At 34.5% G+C, this 2718-nt stretch overlaps 1 protein-coding gene across 2 annotated transcripts; it reads right to left on the minus strand.

Moving 5' to 3' along the window:
- Nucleotides 1-1194: 1194 nt before the first annotated feature.
- LOC110037961 lies at nt 1195-2656 on the minus strand. Of its 2 annotated transcripts, none has more exons than XM_020742711.1 (2): nt 2316-2656; nt 1195-1761 (listed from the first exon to the last, which is right to left on the minus strand). In XM_020742711.1, the coding sequence occupies exon 2, from the start codon at nt 1704-1706 to the stop codon at nt 1284-1286; it is 423 nt and encodes a 140-aa protein (XP_020598370.1). In that variant the 5' UTR covers nt 1707-1761; nt 2316-2656; the 3' UTR covers nt 1195-1283. The 2 variants fall into 2 exon arrangements, with proteins under 2 accessions (XP_020598370.1, XP_020598369.1); XM_020742710.1 differs by having other exon boundaries at nt 1195-1769; nt 2316-2655.
- Nucleotides 2657-2718: the final 62 nt, after the last annotated feature.

A 2718-nucleotide genomic window follows, 5' to 3' on the forward strand; every position in this document is an offset into this window, starting at 1 on the left:
TATTCTATAACGCCCCCATAAAAATGTAAGAGAAACTACACATATCATGCCCCTCTTATCTATAAATAGAGAATTATTTCCTCAGCAAAAGGCCAATAAAAAATACATTTTACAGTTCGTCTCCATCTCTCTCTCACTCTCCCTCTCCCTCTCTATCACTCGGTCTCTCCCTCTCCCTCTCTCGCTCTTTGAGGGATAAATCAGGATTCATGAATAATTATATAATGGATATATCGATTGATTACACATATCATGCCCCTATTATCTATAAATAGGGAATTATTTCCTCGGCAAAAGGCCAATAAAAAATACATTTTACAGTTCATCTCCATCTCTCTCTCACTCTCCCTCTCCCTCTCTATCACTCGGTCTCTCCCTCTCCCTCTCTCCCTCTCTGAGGGATAAATCAGGATTCATGAATAATTATATAATGGATATATCGATTGAATAAAAGTAAATAATAAAATTTATCAAGAAACATGACTAGATAATTTTGAGGTGACCTTGCTTACCAACTTAACATAACGCACTACAATCATGTCATATGACAAAGCCGCAACCAAAAAAAAAAAAATCATAGAAATTTTTTATAGACAATTTTTTGCAATCAAAGTAAATCAAAGTAAAAAAAAAAAGACAACGATTTTTAGGACGCATCCTTGAAAGTCATATAGCATATCCAAAGCTTCCTCAATTTCGCGTTGCTCAATGTTATGAAAAACAGTTCTAATATATAACACAAATATGCTTTCAACATTACGAATTTTCAAAAGCGTCTTCTTTAACTACATAAGCATACCGATAGTTTTATGCAACATATAAACAATTTAGTAAAAAAGAACATTAAAAAGACATGTGTTTAACAAAATACACCATTTAAATTTAAATAATTAAAAACGACCATTAATATTTTAAAAGCTCAACAACTCTTAACATTATCGATACGAAGACCATTCTTTATATTCTTCTATAATTTAACATTTTTGTCATCAAGCAAACATTAGCGATTTTGTAGTACAAATATATAACATTAGAAGAAAAAAAGAAAAATTTTGCAACAAATATGATGCGTACATATACAAATAAATGCTCTTCAAATATGCTTAGCAACATATAAAAAAAAACGCTAAAAGATTAGATGAATATAAACAATGCATATCCCATCTTTGATCAAAAGGATTTAGTCCAATGATGAAACTGAAAAACTCAATGCAAATAGCAATGTACGAACATAAGAGAAGAAATGCTGAAGCATCAAAATAACATTCTGTGCGAGCAAATAGTTAAAACCCCTTGTAGACAGCCGCTACAGGTACTCCTGCTTCGGCTGCTCTGTGAGGTCTACTCTTGCGTCTGCTTCCATTATGCCTGAAGCCATTAGTCTTTTTTGTATCCTCTACTTTTGATCCGATACTGGCCTCTTTCTCTTCCAAAACTGTATCGGAATTTTCTTGTGCCCGAAAATATCTCTTTCTCTTCTTCGCATTCTCCAGAACAGTGCAGTTTTCCTCTTTAAAATGAGGTAGGAAATCATCCCCATCTTCTTCATTCTTCTCACTTCCATTTTCGTTGGCATCATTTTTCGACGGTTTTTGGGGCCTTCCCCTTTTCTTATGCAAAGGAAGTTGTTCTTCACCTCCACTGTCCGGGTCCCCATGTCTTGACGCATTTGCTATTTTCTTCCCCTTCCCTCTTCCTCTGCCCATTTATCTCAAAATCGACAGTAGCTAACACTTTCACGGTTCTTCTCAGTTTTTGAATCTGGGAAACTTAATGAACAAAATCTTGATACCAATGATTAATATACAAAAAAAAAAAATAAAGTTTAAATTAAATGACAAGGCATAGAAACAGAATTGTTATTCTGTAATCTTCCAAGAGAACTTTTCCATGAAAATCACCATAAGTACTGTTCAAATAACTCAGATCTAAAACCAGAAAAAAAGGATAGTAGAATTACAAGTTTCAAAAGGAAATCTTAGACTTTCCAACTCCATGGCTCGCTTAAGTAACTCTCTCGAGCTCCATAAGAATATCAAACATAAAAGGGGTGAAAACATTAAATAAGAAAAAAAAATAGAATACGAACACAGGTGCAGCTTTGAAACTCACACAGAAAATAAGATGTTCCAGGAAAACATACGAAGAAATATTCAATAAAAAGACAACGATTGATCCCATTCATCATAGATACTCATCCTTAGGATTGAAGAAAACCGAATAATCTTCCCAAAATCACAACTTTGAAATAGGAGACAGCAAATAAATCATGTTAACAGAAAATCAATAAAAAAGAACCAAGTTTCGAAGCTGACCTTAAAGATAAACGCCCCTCATCTGGAAGCACTTATTGTAACGCATTTCACCGAATCTGATGAAGAGAAAAGCAGTTGTTCGTACGAGCTGAACTGCGATTTAGGATGAGCTACTGGGCGCCTAGAAAATTTTTGCAACAAAAACTTGGACTTCGACCATGGAAAGATTTCTCAAATCCATTGAATCCAAGACGGAAGAAAAGCCTGCAGATAGAGAGAGAGAGAGAGATGGAGAGGAAAAAGCTAAAGCGGAGGGAGTAGAGAGTGCAGCCAGGATTTGGGAAGGGGGAGATATTTCCTCAATTTGTTTGACAAGAAATAAATACCTATAGAATCAAACTTATCTGAAAAAGTTCTAAGCTGCACATGATCCTACCAGTTGATTACGTAAAAAATAAAAAAA

This window comes from Phalaenopsis equestris, unplaced genomic scaffold, assembly GCF_001263595.1.
Source record: "Phalaenopsis equestris unplaced genomic scaffold, ASM126359v1 Scaffold227937, whole genome shotgun sequence".
In the NCBI taxonomy this organism is placed as follows: Eukaryota; Viridiplantae; Streptophyta; class Magnoliopsida; order Asparagales; family Orchidaceae; genus Phalaenopsis; species Phalaenopsis equestris.